This window comes from Stomoxys calcitrans, chromosome 5 (genome assembly GCF_963082655.1).
Source record: "Stomoxys calcitrans chromosome 5, idStoCalc2.1, whole genome shotgun sequence".
Lineage (NCBI taxonomy): Eukaryota > Metazoa > Arthropoda > Insecta > Diptera > Muscidae > Stomoxys > Stomoxys calcitrans.
The window spans coordinates 10,574,310-10,588,887 of NC_081556.1; the positions used below are offsets into that span (position 1 = coordinate 10,574,310).

General features: G+C 38.1%; 1 protein-coding gene across 5 annotated transcripts in view; it reads left to right on the top strand.

Annotated features, from left to right (window-relative positions):
• The window catches only part of LOC106081238 (EH domain-binding protein 1), a 110,032-nt gene that overhangs the window by 6,634 nt on the left and 88,820 nt on the right, over positions 1-14,578 (top strand). For all 5 annotated transcript variants that reach the window (XR_009398298.1, XM_059368547.1, XM_059368550.1 and 2 more), the window contains exon 2: positions 6,782-7,354. Coding sequence is in view for 4 of the 5 variants with exons in the window: in XM_059368547.1 (XP_059224530.1) it covers positions 7,242-7,354 (113 nt within the window). In the remaining variant the exon portion in view is untranslated. The remainder of the gene's footprint in view (positions 1-6,781; positions 7,355-14,578) is intronic.

Consider the following 14,578-nt stretch of genomic DNA (forward strand, 5'->3'; position numbering starts at 1 on the left):
CAGCTATATCAAAACATGGACCAATTTGACCCATTTACAATCCCAACTGACCTACACAAATAAGAAGTATTTGTGCAAAATTTGAAGAGTCTAGCTTCGAAAGTTAGTGTGCTTTCGACAGACGGACGGACGGACAGACGGACATGGCTAGATCGACTTAAAATGTCATGACGATTAGGAATATATATACTTTATGGGGTATTAGACGCATAATTCGAGGTGTTACAAACGGAATGACGAAATTAGTATATCCCCCATCCTGTGGTGGCTATCGAAGAACTTTTGCAATAAAAGAGTTTTTGGTTTTGCAACAAAAAGATGGTCCTTTTAGCGTGGACGAATCTGCTAAAGTGTTTACAATAAACAAATTTAGTTTCATTTAATAATACTTCGTTTATGGCTAACGTTTGATATAATGAAATTTATGCGGCAAACAAGGTACTTTTATTACCAAGTTTTACTTTTATTGCACCATGTAACGTGATTACAATAAAAGCAAAACTTTGTGATAAAAGTATTTTGTTTGCCGCAAAAATTTCCCAAACATTTACGAGAGGCTCGGATTTGGACTTGATCATATATCCATTGGTTTCTTATAATTTTTTGTAGATTACTTTTTTTTCCATACTAATCAACCCGCCCTAATGTACATACATATGCACGTCTCGCATGTCCTCATATCTTGTGATGACAGGATGATGTCCGTTTTAAGTTTGTTTGCCTTTCCTCGTATCTCATGTGGCTAGTAAACACAGATGCTGTAGTACTGTCCGGCTGCTGCAAACTATAATGCGGACAAACTGGTATCATAAAGTGTTGGTAATTATGTTGCGAGTCAAAATGTTTGAGTTTTGAGTGTGTGTGTGTGTGCATGGTTCATGGTCGTATGAAAAGTGGGTTAAAGAGCAATGTCCTTGCGTATTTGTTTAAAACATTGACTTGGATACCTGTGTTGTTGTAGTAGTGTGTTGTATACAGTCCTTGCCGATGAAGGACTTCAGAAAGGAATCTAAAAGTAGAATTTTGACCACAGTCAAGCTTGCTGAACCCAATTCTCGACGATTTTTAAGCATAAATCGGCCGATATTGCTGCAATTTTACGTTTGATATTCGTGCCAAGTTCATCAATCGTCGCTGGTTTATTGGCATAGACCATAGACGTAGCCCCCCAAAAGAAATAGTCCAACGGTGTCGAATCGCACGAGGTGGCCAAATGACTGGACCATTTTGTGAGATCAAATGTTCTCCAAACTTCTTTTCTTATGAATTTTATTGTGATATTCCCTGTGTGGCTTCTGGCGCCGTCCTGTTGGAACTACATGTCCTCCAAGTCTATATCACCATTTAGGGCCAAATATATATCGGAAGGGGGTGCACCCTTCCCCTTACCCCAAAAGTACAACTCAAAAATAAAACTGTACCGATCGGGTCAATATGGGACTCAATTAAAAGGTTTTCAGGACTGGAGTACGAATTTTATATCAAAAATTATGTTCAAGTAACTGGGGGGGGGGGCCGCCCCAACCCCAAAGCCCCCTAAAAGAGGTTTATTGGGATAGCATAATAATATGGAACTCAAATGAAAAGTATTCAGGAGTAGATTACGAATATGGTCAGGAAGAAGGAATAGACTTTATAATTTGTTGATATCGGAAGGGGGCGGACCCTCCCCTTAACCCCAAAAACACTGCCAAAAATCAAAAGTGGACCGATCGGGACAATATGGACATCATATGAAAGGTATTAAAGAGTACAATACGAATTTGGGTCCAACTGGGTCCAAGTACCTAGGGAGTCGCCCTAACCCCATAACTCCTCCAAGCAGACAAATTGAACGTTCATATCAATATGGGGCTCAAATATAAGGTATTCGGGAGTAGATTACGAATCTGGCATACAAAATGAGGTAGAAGTATAGGAGATGGAGATGGGCGAAATGTCTGAGATACCATCTTACCCCCAAAAAACTCCCCGTTAAATGGATATATGAAAATTTTTTATTCCTGTTTTTCCTTTATTTTCTAATTTTCCAAAGAATTTGGCGAAGCATTTTATTTCTTTAGTCCCACCTCGTAAACTCAAACCAAAGCCGGTTTTTATGAAGACCTTTTTTGTAGTTTTTGGTTTTATATTTTTTGAGCCTTTTTTGTTTTTGTATTTGAAAAACAGTGACAACAGACAGCCCGTTGTGGGCATAGGCCACATTGCCATAAATGAAGACAGGTGGGCTTGAGACAACAATTATTATTTTGCAACAACAGCAAAATTCCGACAAAGAGGAGTCTATGTAGGACATGTGCGCACAACAACTCTCCCATGAGACAGAGGTAGGGAGGGAGAGAGATGGAGATAAAGGAAGAAGAAAACCAATTACAGCATCCTTTTTGTACAAAATTGGGTTTATTTAACAAAAGCCAGGCTGACAGGTATACTGATGATGTGATAGCACGTACCATGTCAGGGGTTGAGGATCTACATCCATACAATTACATCCTGTTTTTTTTTCGGGGGGAGGAGGTCATGTTTTTGAGTTTGAAGTAGTTCTCTTGCAAAGTGGAAAATGAGATTTATGAGCTGAGTGGAAGATTGTTCGCTCTAGAGGGGATTAAATAGAATCCTGCGGTGAGTGTCTATTTGAGCATGATAGACAGGTGAATAAATTGCAGTCTTGTGGAAAAAAAGAAACAAAAATGTAGGTGTTGATATTTTTCTTAGGGGAGAATTGGGTTGGTATATAAGCAGGTGCTTCAATATAGAGTTAAAAAGGATTAGACAAAGTGAAAAACAAGGCTATATCAAAAAATGTATTTTTAATCAACTTACACGAATCCATTCTTACAGCGTGGGCTCTTTGTTTACTATATGGTATCATTTTGGAGATTGTGAGCCCAAAGTAGTAGTGGTAGTTTTTAAAATCTGTTATACATGAACACAAGGCGCTCCGGTACTCTAGTTGGCAGAGTGCAAGGATTGACAAAGCGACGGTCGTGGGTAAGACTGTCATCAAAGCCTTGGCCTGTCGCTGCTGTGGTATCACAATGTATTTAAAATTAACTTAAGTGAGTCTGTAAAGGACTGCCTCTTTTGCCTAACCTAGCCTATACATGAACTTAAAAACTGTTATACACCTGAATTGAAAGTTATTGACCAATTAGATTCTGTCTGTTGACTGCTATACATGATGTGAAAATCTGTTATATGTGTATACCAGTTAAAAAAACTGTTAGATATGAAATTGAAAACTGTTATACACCTAAATCGAAAGTTTTTGACCATCTTAAGAATTCTAAAACAGAATTATTGATTTAAAACTGTTATACGTGATAATGAATACTGGTAATCAGCTGAAATGAAAATTATTGACCAGTTATAGCGATCTATAAGAGTAGAAAATACTGCTATAGATCATGTGGAAAATTGTTATGCTGTATAACAGTTTTTAAAAACTGTTATACAAGAATTTCGAAACTGTTATACTCAGATTAAATTTGTTTTTACTAGCTTAAGCATTCCAACGCAGTAGTAATGACTAGGACTGTTATACATGAAGTGGAAAACCGTTATATATGTATAATAGTTTTGAAAAAAAATTGTACTAAATGAAACTAAAAATTTTTATACAACTGAGTTGAAAATTATTCACCATTTGTGGTGTTCTGAAAGAGTAGGAACGACTTAAAAACTGTAATAGTTGAAGTAAACAAACTGTTATACTCTTAAGTTAAAAATTGTTGACAATTATTAAAAAAAATTCGTCTATAGTAAGAATCATTTTAAGAATGTTTTACATAAAGTTTAAATCTGTTACATGTGTATAAAAACTTTTAAAAACTGTTATACTTGAATTTGAAAACTGTTATACTTGAATTTGAAAACTGTTATACACTTGAATCAAAAATTTTTGAGAAGTTAAAATTGCATGAAATAGTAAAATATACTTATAGACTGTTATCCACGAAGTGCAAAAGCCTTGTATTCGTATAACAGTAATACAGGAAATTGAAAATTGTTATACACCTCAATTGAAAATTACTGTCCAGTTATAGTGTTCTAAAAGTGTAGGAACGTATCAAAAACTGTTATACATAAAGTGGAAAATATTTATGCTTGTATAACAGTTCTTCAAAACTGTTATACACCTGAATCGAAAAATATTGACCACTTAAAATATTCTGGATTAGTAGGAATGACTTAAAGACTTTTGTACATGAAGTAGGAGACTGTTATGTATGTGTATAACAGTGGCTAGATGTGTATAAAACTTGTACCAAGCGAAATTAAAAAATATTATATACCCTAAATGGAAAATGATGAACCAATTAAAGTATTCTAAAACAGGATGGATGATTTAAAAACTGTTATACATGATGTGCAAAAGTTTTATATGTGTATCCCAGTTATACATGAAACTAATACAGTAGGAATGACTAAAAGACTGTTGTACATGAAGTGGTGAAATGTTATAAGTGTATAACAGTTTAAAAAAATCAATACATGAACTTAAAAACTGTTATACACCTGAAAAAAAATTAGTTGGCCAGTTGTAGAAATTACTTAAACATTTTTATACATGAAAATGGGAAAATATTATGTGTATAACAGTAAAAAACTGTTTTAGATGAATTTTCATTGAAAATTTTTGAACAGCTTAATTATTCTAAGAGAGTAAGAACGACTTAGATTGTTATCCATTATGGCAAAACTCCTTATACATGCAGTGGTGAACTGTTATATGTGTATAACAGTTTAAAAAAATTGTAAAACATGAACTAAAAAACTGTTATACAACTTAATCGAAAATTATTCACTAGTTGTAGTGTTCCAAAAGAGCAGGAACGACTTAAAAACAGTTAAACATGAAGGGGAAAATATTATATGTGTATAACAGTTTTAAAAAAACTGTTTTAGTTGCGACTTACTTGAAAATTGTTGGTCAGTTAAATTACTCTAAAAGAGTGCGAACGATTTAGATTGTTATTCATGATGAGTGAACTCTCTATACATAATGTGGTGAACTGTTATATGTGTATAACAGTTTTCAAAAAATTGTAATACATTAACTTAGAAACTGTTATGCAACTTAATTGAAATCTATTGAGCAGTTGTAGTTTTCTTAAAGGGTAGGAATAACTTTAAAACTGTTGTAAATGGAGGGGAAAGAATTATGTGTGTATAACAGTTTAAAAACTGTTTTATTTGAATTAAAAATCGATGATCAGGTTAATTTCTCTAAAAAAGTACGAACGACTTAGATGTGAAAACTCTTTATACATACATGTAAAACATCTTTTACAAACTGTTATACAAGAAATTCAAAACTGTTATACGCCTGAATCAAAAACTTTTGACCTGTAAAAATATTCTGCAAGAGCAGGAATGACTTAAAGACTGTTACACATAAAGTATTAAACTGTTATATGTGTATAACAGTTTTTAAAAACTGTTATATGTGTATAACAGTTTTTCAAAACTGTTATATACTAACTAAAAACAGTTTTGTTTGGATTTTGCTGATTTGTTAAAGTATTCGTAAAGTCAAATTATGCTTTGTAGGCTACATAGTGTTTCTTATAACTGTTATAAATTATGCTTTGTTGTCTTCATAGTGTTTTTATAACTGTCATACAGAAATCTAACAAAATATTATGCCCTACATGATTGTTATTCATGATATGAAAACTCCTTATACATGAAGTTGTGAACTGTTTTATGTGTATAACAGTTTTAAAAAAATTTTAATACATGAACTAAAAAACTGTTACACATCTTAGTCGAAAATTATTGACCAGTTGTAGTGCTCTAACAGACTTAAAAACAGTTATTCATGAAGTGGAAAAATATTATATGTGTAAAACAGTTAAAAAAAACACTTTACGATGAAATTTAATTGAAAATTGTTGCTCAGGTTAAATATTCTAAATTGTTATTCATATATAACATTTTTTACAAACTGTTATACAAGAAATTTCCACTGTTATACGCCTGAATTAAAAAATGTTGACCTGGTAAAATATTCTGAAAGTGCAGGAATGACTTAAAGATTGTTATACATGAGGTATTAAACTGTTATATGTGTATAACAGTTTTTCAAAACTGTTATATACTAACTAGAAATAGCTTTGTTTGGGTTTTGCTGATTTGTTAAAGTATTCTAAAAGCGAATTTATACTTTGTGGGCTACATAATGCTTTTATAACTGTTATAAATTATGCTATCAAGGCTAAATAGTGTTTTTATAACTGTTATACACAAACTATTATACCTTAAATATATATTTTTTTTTAAATTTACATAAAGCTATACATAAATACATAGCTATAAAATAATGCATGTTGTTAATTTTTGACATGCGTTAAATTATGCTGTAGCTCAAGCTTGCATAAACACCTACACTGAAAAAAAATGATTTTCTTTTACATGAAATTATATTCTTACTAGAAAAAGTTTGGGTTTAAAATATATTTTTACTTTATGATGAGTCTTTATCGTATAAGTCATTAATTCTACAATCGCTAAGCATTTTTTTATATCAGAAATGCCTTTTACATTAACCTTGTTTATGGTTATTGACTGCTTGAAGTTATTTAAGTTGTAGGGATATTAATAAAATAAACCTTATCATATCATTAAGAAAAGGCATGTTCATTGAAACATACAGAAAAATAATAAGACTGCAATTTAGAGACAAGAGCGCAATATAAACTTAATTTTTCATTTAAAAAAATCAGAGATATGTTTATTTATTTACAAAATAATTTTGTTTTTCTTCTTTTTTTTACAGATTTCATTAAAAAAGTGGAAAAGGTGCTGAAAACGAAAAAGAAAATGTTTGAAAAATAAATAAGAAAAAAAAAATAGAAAAATATGTAAACAAGTTGTATAATTTACAAGCTTGAAAGCGCACAAAAATGTTTTAAAGAGTGTTAAAAAAATGTTTTAATCAATCACGCCATATAAGAAATAACCCAACAGGAGTTTTAACAAAATCTTTTACTATACACCAAATTTTGTATATTTTTTAATCGATTTATTTTTTCATAAAAATCCGGAAATTTTAAGTTTCGTTCAACGCGTGTGATTTTGTTGTGCAAAAGAGCACTTGTTGCTGCCATTGGGGTTTTTTTCGGTTTGCCTCATTTTGTTTTCAACTCTTCAAACCGGAAATCCATACACAGCACAGCCGGCAGTGTTAGAAAACAAACAGAAAAAGCTCCCACCCCAAACAAATCTCTTCAACCATCATGCCCGCCATGGGTAGTGTTTGGAAGCGCTTGCAGCGTGTTAATAAACGTGCTGCTAAATTTCAATTTACCGCTTCATATCATGAGTTACACCTCGAGACCACAGCCAAATGGTGAGTAATATTTTTAAGATTTTTTGTGGTATTTTTTTTTTTTTTGGTTTGAAAACTTTTCGCCTTTTTTGGAGTTTTGTTGTTTTGTGGGGGTCTATATTTAATTATTATTTAGCTAATTGCTAAAACATGAAATTTTGCAACAGGGAGAAGATATGAGTGCTGTAAAAATACAAATCAAATGAAATTTAAAGAAACTTGGCTTCTTTTTTTTGTGTCCTCCACTATACATTGAGGGTGTACTAACTTCGTCTTGCTGTTTGCAATACTTTCAAGACCCTTTAAAGTATAAGTCGATTTTTACTGCAAACAGTTGGGTAGTGTTAATGTGTACACAATCCCATGGCAGCCAGCCATACTCATCGGATTGACCCGATGGAATCATCATCGGGCTGCCGCTTGAGTACGTGTCTGTCCTTTTTTCATTGTGGGAGAAGCATAACCCAGAGTGCCTTCTCCGCAGACTTCTGGTCCGTATTGGGATTGTAAATAACCCCAGACCGGTAATGTTCGGTTTGCCAGAACCGCATTTCCGATCTTGCTCTGGCCTTTGGTCACTATGGGAGCAAACCACTAAGGAACAGGGGCAAACTTCTCACATATCAATGAGTGCAGTCCGTTTCAAGTTTTAAGCTTAATGATAATAGGCCTCCTTTTTATAGCCCAGTCCAAACGGCGTGCCGAAGTGCGACACCTCTTTGGAGAGAAGTTTTACATGGTAAACCACCTCACAAATGTAGCCAGCATTGGGAGGGGAAAACCACCGTTGAAAATTTTATGATGGTCTCGCCAGGGGAGGGGAAAACCACCGTTGAAAATTTTATGATGGTCTCGCCAGGATTTGAACCCAGGCGTTCACAGTCATAGGCGGAAGTGTTAACCTCTGCGCTACGGTGGCCTCCAGCGGTATTTACACATTGTATAGCTCTTTCTCGGCAGTACCGGGCTTGGGCGCCGACGACATCCCTTCACTGATGCTAACGAATCTGGATCTACCTGGGGTAGAGTACCTTACTACTGTCCTCAACCTGTCTTTGAACCACAACCTGGAAAGAGTGATCCCGCTACTGAAGCATGGAAAGTACCCGAGTTTGGGGAGTCGTACAGATCGATCTCCCTTCTCTCATCAGTAGCCAAGACGCCTAAGGCTCTACTTCTCCCGAGTCTGGTAGGAGAATTTTCTTTCGCCGGACATCAGCATTGATTACGAAGACTGCATAGGACAACAACAGCTTTGCATGCCATCACCGCACACATTTGCCGTGGCTTCAATCAGCCCAGGACATGTGATAGGACGGTTCTCGTGGCACCGAACCTATCGAAGGCATTCGACACGGTCAGCCATCTATTTAAGGACATTGCCAACACGACCTTCCGAATTATCTGTGCGTTCGCCAGTCATTTGTGGAGTTAAGGGATAAGAAGTCGAAGCACCGTTGAGTGGAACAGGGAGTTCCCCAAGCGGGGTTATATCTGCGCCACTGTATAACTTGTACCTATCTTCCATACCATCCCACCCCAGACGGCATAGAAATCGTATAATATGCGGACGATTGCACGATCATGGCATTCGGCCCCCGACCCATTGATGCCATCTGCGATCGATTAAACGTCTTACTCAACAGGCCTCTTATTTCGCTGCAAAAAATCTGAAGATATCTGCCACCAAATCTTCAGACATAGGATTTGATGCCTGCGTGCAAGATGTATGTACCGATTGTGACCAGGAACCACCTGCTAAACTGACCAGCCAGACCCACTCGACTCGGACCCAGATTCCTCTGAACGTACCCCATCTTAGTCGCAGGGTTGCTGAATCTGTATACTCAACAGAATCAAGCAGACGAAAGATAGAACAACAACGTCACCAAGATGAAAAAGTTTCTCTCAAAAACCCATGTTGAAACTTAGGAGAAGTTGTTGAACTCTTTCACGGCAGTACGGAACTTGATTGCCAACCCAAACATTCCATGTAGGGGGTCTTTAGTTGTTGTTGTAGCAGTGAGTTATACACTGAGGCGCCAGCCCCTGCCGATAAAGAACTCCATCGGGTCAATCCGGTGCATACAACCGGCTGCCATGGGATTGTCAGTAGTTACAGAATTGTTAGTAGTACAGAATTTCTGACCTTTTTCCTTTTCGAAGTTACTTTTTATACCCCCCACCATAGGATGGGGGTATACAAATCTAGTCATTCCGTTTGTAATACCCTGAAATATTCGTTCCAGACCCCAAAAAGTAGATATATTCTTGATCCTCTCGAGACTCTGAATTGAACTAGCTATGTCCGTCCGTCCGTATGTCAAAATCACGATAGCGGTCGCCGCTTGAAATTTTGCAAAGATAGTTAGTATTGAGGTAGGTCGTTGGGGACAGCTAACGGGCATTGTCGGTTCAGATTTAGTTATAGCTCCCATATAAACCGATCTCCCGATTTGACTTCTTGAGCCCTTACAAACCACAGTTTTCATCCGATTTGGCTAAAATTGCATGTTAGCCGATTGGCTGAATTTGCACGTAGTGTTCTGCTATGACTTCCAACAACTGTGCCAAGTGCGGTCCGAATGGGTCTATAACTTGATATAGCTCCCATATAAACTGATCTCCCGATTTGACTTCTTGAGCCCTTAAAAGCCGCAATTTTCGTCCGAATTGGCTAAAATTTTGCATGTGGTGTTATGTTTAGGCTTCTAACAACTGTGCCAAGTACGGTCCAAATGGGTCTATAACTTGATATAGCTCCCATATAAACTGATCTCCCGATTTGACTTCTTGAGCCCTTAAAAGCCGCAATTTTTGTTCGATTTGGCTGAAATTCTGCAAGTGGTGTTCTGTTAAGACTTCCAACAACTGTTTCAAGTATCGTTCATATCGGTATATAATCTCATATAGCTCCCATATAAACCGATCTCCCGATTTGACTTCTTGAGCCCTTACAAGCCGCAATTTTTGTTCGATTTGGCTGAAATTTTGCCTGCGGTGTTCCATAATGACTTTCAACAACTGTGCCTAGTACGGTCCAAATCGGTTCACAATCTCATATAGCTCCCATATAATCCGATCTCCCGATTTGACTTCTTGAGTCCTTACAAGGCGCAATTTTTGTCCGATTTGGCTGAAATTTTGTATGTGGTGTTTTGTTACGACGTCCAACAACTGTGCCAAGTATGGTCCAAATCGGTTCATAACCAGATATAGCTCCCATATAATCCGATCTCCCGATTTGACTTCTTGAGTCCTTACAAGGCGCAATTTTTGTCCGATTTGGCTGAAATTTTGTATGTGGTGTTTTGTTACGACGTCCAACAACTGTGCCAAGTATGGTACGATTCGGTCTATAACCTGATATAGCTGTCATATAAACCGATCTGCCGATTTAACTTCTTGAGCCCTTACAAGCCGCAATTTTTGTTCGATTTGGCTGAAATTTTGCCTGCGGTGTTCTGTTAAGACTTCCAACAACTGTGCCAAATATGGTCCGATTCGGTCTTCAACCTGATATAGCTCCCATATATACCGATCTCCCGATTTGACTTCCTGAGCCCTTACAAGCCGCAATTTTTGTTCGATTTGGCTGAAATTTTGCCTGCGGTGTTCCATAATGACTTCCAACAACTGTGCCAAGTATGGTCCAAATCGGTCTATAAATTGATATAGCTCCCATATATACCGATCTCCCGATTTGACTTCTTGAGTCCTTAGAAGCCGAAATTCTTGTTCGATTTGTCTGAAGTTTTGAACCTAGACGCTTTTACTTGTCATTATTTGGAGTGCACAACAATTTGCTTCCTGTCTTAGGTGTCTCTTCGTAGTGCCGTAGTGGTGGATTTTTCAATCTTATCTAATCCAACCTACCTTTCATATATTCTGCTTACTATTTTTCTTTGCTGTTCATGTAGAAAAAGTTCTAGCTGAAGTTTTCAGCATGTGTTTGTTTATCCATGTTTGGTACAAAAAATTTGCACAAGTTGTTTTTATTGTTTTTTTGTTTCCATACAAAACTAAACAAAAACCAGTTTTCAAATGCTGAAGAAAAAAAAAAAACAAAAACATTTTTATGGATACTTTCCGGTTTATTTACAAAATTATTTAATTACTTTGTGCATTTTCAATGTACATACTATGTATAGCTATGTATACCATATTTATCTATTTGGTGGTGGTGGTGGTCTATGTTTTGGTGTATATGTATATATCACACACACACATAGAAACATTTGTATATGAACTTATTTATTTATAGTTTCAGTGATTCATAGCAATTGTCTTGCTATGGTCTACTGCCAGTCAGTCAACCTCATTTCCAAAAAGGTTTTTTGTTTTCATGACGAATCAAATTATTCTGCTAGAGGAGCATACCCATCCACGACCACCCCACTATGGCACCAATCAAATAAAGTGACTTAATCCAATTGTGGTGAAGCAATGTTATCAAAAAATGTGAAAGAAAAATTGTGTTTTAATTGTGACATAATTTCTGTCTATATGGGCTGTTAATGGGTTAATCAGCCACTGTAAGTTGGGCGGAGTTTTTGGTTAAGCTTACCTAAGCCTTGCCTAAATTTTCCAAAAAAGGGTCATACCATTATATGGTCTATGTGATTTGAATTGGTTTAAAGCCGCTTTATTAAGGCGCGATTATCCAGTCAACTTCAGATCTCGCACACATTATGCTCGAAAGTAACTTATAGCCGCTGAGAAGGAGACTTATCTACCGGGGAATAAGCACATATTGGGTTGCCCAAAAAGTAATTGCGGATTTTTCATATAGTCGGCGTTGACAAATTTTTTCACAGCTTGTGACTCTGTAATTGCATTCTTTCTTCTGTCAGTTATCAGCTGTTATTTTTAGCTTGCTTTAGAAAAAAAGTGTAAAAAAAGTATATTTGATTAAAGTTCATTCTAAGTTCTATTGAAAATGCATTTACTTTCTTTTAAAAAATCCGCAATTACTTTTTGGGCAACCCAATAATTTTTACGAACATATGATTTTGTCTCTTTTTTTCTGTACTGGAGCTGATTTTTGGCTTTGGTTCCCAAATGTCGTGTTAAACACAGATGCCTGCCATCACGAACCAAACCTGCGAGGGCCAAGGCCCAAGGGTGAATACAATGCGTCTACCAACGGCCCCACATGTGGTAATCCACACATGAGTACCAATTTGATCCTACGTGTTTACCTCTTTGGTTAGGAGCAAAGCGCTACCAAAAACTCCTTTCGATCTATGGGTCATGGCAAAAATGCCAATTTTGCCCATGAACATTCTACTGTGGAACAGGGGGAAATTTTTCACATATATGTATCAATGAGTGCAGTCCGCTTCAAGTTTAAGCTCAGTGATAAGGGACCTCCTTTTTATAGCCGAGTCCGAACGGCGTGCCGCAGTGCAACAACTCTTTGGAGAGAAGTTTTACATGGCATAGTATCTCACAAATGTCGCCAGCATTAGGAGGAGAAAACTATCGCTGAAAATTTTTTCTGATGGTCTTGCCAGGATTCGAACCCAGGCGTTCCGCGCCATAGGCGGACATGCTAACCTCTGCGCTACGGTGGCCTCCACGGCAACCGGTTGAAAACGCAACTTCACGCCGAGCTTATGCTCTAACCGCGATTTGGGTACAAACCACAGCCACCACGTTGCTCCCCACTGGGGTCTCACCATCACGCCGCAGCATCAATATGGGCAAGGCAGGTGCCACTGTCATGCACGTTGCTCCCCATTGGGGTCTCACCATTGCTAGGCTGGAACTGAAGTTCCAGGGGCTCCTGCACCCGTGGTACTGGATTAAAGTCTCCGGTTAGACTTCGTTACCTTAAAAGACTACTACCAGTTGAATCCAACACAGTTCCGGACTGGTCACCTGGAAGAAATGAAACGCCCAAAGCCGACCTAAAGCCAGCATACAACATACATCTGGACGATATACAGGACAGGGCAGCCCTCACAGGCTACGCCACACATAACCGCTTCAACATGGGATTTACAATCAACGCGGCCAACTTCACGGATGACCGAACACAACCACAAAAGCTACGGGAAGCAACAATGGGTAAACGCCGCAGCATCAACATGGGCAAGGCAGGTGCCAGGCCATGTCATGCACGTTGCTCCCCACCGGGGCCTCACCATTGCTAGGCTGGAACCGAAGTTCCTGAGGCTCCTAACACCCGTGGTACCAGATTAAAGTCTCCGATCAGACTTCGTAGCCTTAAAAGACTACTACCAATTGAATCCCAAACAGTTCCGGACTGGTCACCTGGAAGGAAATGAATCGCCCAAAGCCAGCATACGAAAGTATGCACCAAAACAATATACATCAGGACGATATACAGAACAGGGCAGCCCTCACGGGCTACGCCACACATAACTGCTTCAACATGGGACTTACAATCAACGCGGCCAACCTCACGGATGACCCAACACAACCACAAAAGTTACGGGAAACAATGATGGGCAAACGCCGCAGCATCAACATGGGCAAGGCAGGTGCCAGGCCATGTCATGCGCAGCACCAAATCACTCGGTCGCGCCAGTACAGCAACATCTCGTTATGGATAACTAGCGTGTATTCAGACCTCCACTAAGTCTTGTTCGTCTCCTAAGAAATACTTCCCGGGTAAAGGTGGCCAGCCTTGCAACAGTCGTCTCGTCTTTAAGGGCCCTACTGAAATCTCACACCGCCTCACTAATCCCCATCCCCATGTCTGCATAGTACGGGCATTTCGGTCTCCCACAGTCGCACAGATCAGTCGCGGACGAGTTCCTCTGATGCAAGAATGCATTAAAGGAACCATGTCCGGTCAGTATGAAGCCCAGACTTAGGCCGAAACCAAAGTCCAGGCGGTCTCTTACGATCGTCGCGTCACGAATAAATTCGTAAGTCACCCGAACATTGTCACTGTTCGTCCGTTTAGTTTTCCACCTATCATCAAGACGCTCCAAAAGGAGTGCCTTGAGCCGCCTAACATCTCCATCTGCAAGCTCAGAAGCAGTGAGCCAATTCTCACGCACTAAATGGAATTCCCTTTTTCACACCATACGGAACCGCCATGTAACTCACGAGTAAATCAAGCGAAGGCGAGCCAAGCATTACCTGTAGTGCATCTGTCGAAACAGTCCAACACACAGGCAAGTATGTCAGCATTGCCACTCTCTGGCAAGAGAGGATCTTCTTTCGCCCTAAGACTGTCTCAGAAATTCCGTGCCATACAAATATACCACC